This window comes from Parus major, chromosome 1A (genome assembly GCF_001522545.3).
Source record: "Parus major isolate Abel chromosome 1A, Parus_major1.1, whole genome shotgun sequence".
Classification (NCBI taxonomy): Eukaryota; Metazoa; Chordata; class Aves; order Passeriformes; family Paridae; genus Parus; species Parus major.
Genome location: NC_031773.1, coordinates 35,983,923 through 35,984,368, shown reverse-complemented (window position 1 = coordinate 35,984,368; position 446 = coordinate 35,983,923). Strand labels below are relative to the sequence as shown.

Here is a 446-nt window from a genome sequence, read left to right as displayed (position 1 = left end):
CGCCGTCCTGACCGCGCCCCGAGCCGCGCTCCCGCTCCCCGCTCTCTTCTGGCGGGCCGCTCGCACCTCCGGGTGCAGGATGGGGACGCAACCCGCCTCCTTCTCGTACTCCTCCAGCGGCGCCGCCATCTTCCTGCGAGCCCCGCGCCCGCTGCATGCCGGGTAGTGCGCGTGCCCGCGGCGCCCCCGCGCGCCGCCGCTTCCTCTGAGGGGCCGCGCGCGGCAGGGCCGTGGCGGTGTGCGGCGAGCTGTAGGTACGGGGTGATTATTGCTGAAGGGACACACAGCCCGTGCTTCAGCTGTGGTACTTGCTTATGGGTATATGCACCCCCCTATTTATAGGGGTACCTCTATCGGCTCTCCTGGAGTCAATATTTAGTATAGTATGGGTTTGCGGAGATACTCCTAATAAGGAGTAAGGTTCATTACAAGTTGGAATGCGAGTG

General features: G+C 64.3%; 1 protein-coding gene across 1 annotated transcript in view; it reads right to left on the bottom strand.

Moving 5' to 3' along the window:
* Nucleotides 1-158, bottom strand: part of ZDHHC17 (zinc finger DHHC-type palmitoyltransferase 17) — a 66,755-nt gene extending 66,597 nt beyond the window's left edge. Inside the window, exon 1 of the mRNA XM_015628099.1 lies at nt 67-158. Within this exon, the coding sequence (XP_015483585.1) occupies nt 67-129 (63 nt within the window). The 5' untranslated portion in view covers nt 130-158. The remainder of the gene's footprint in view (nt 1-66) is intronic.
* Nucleotides 159-446: the final 288 nt, after the last annotated feature.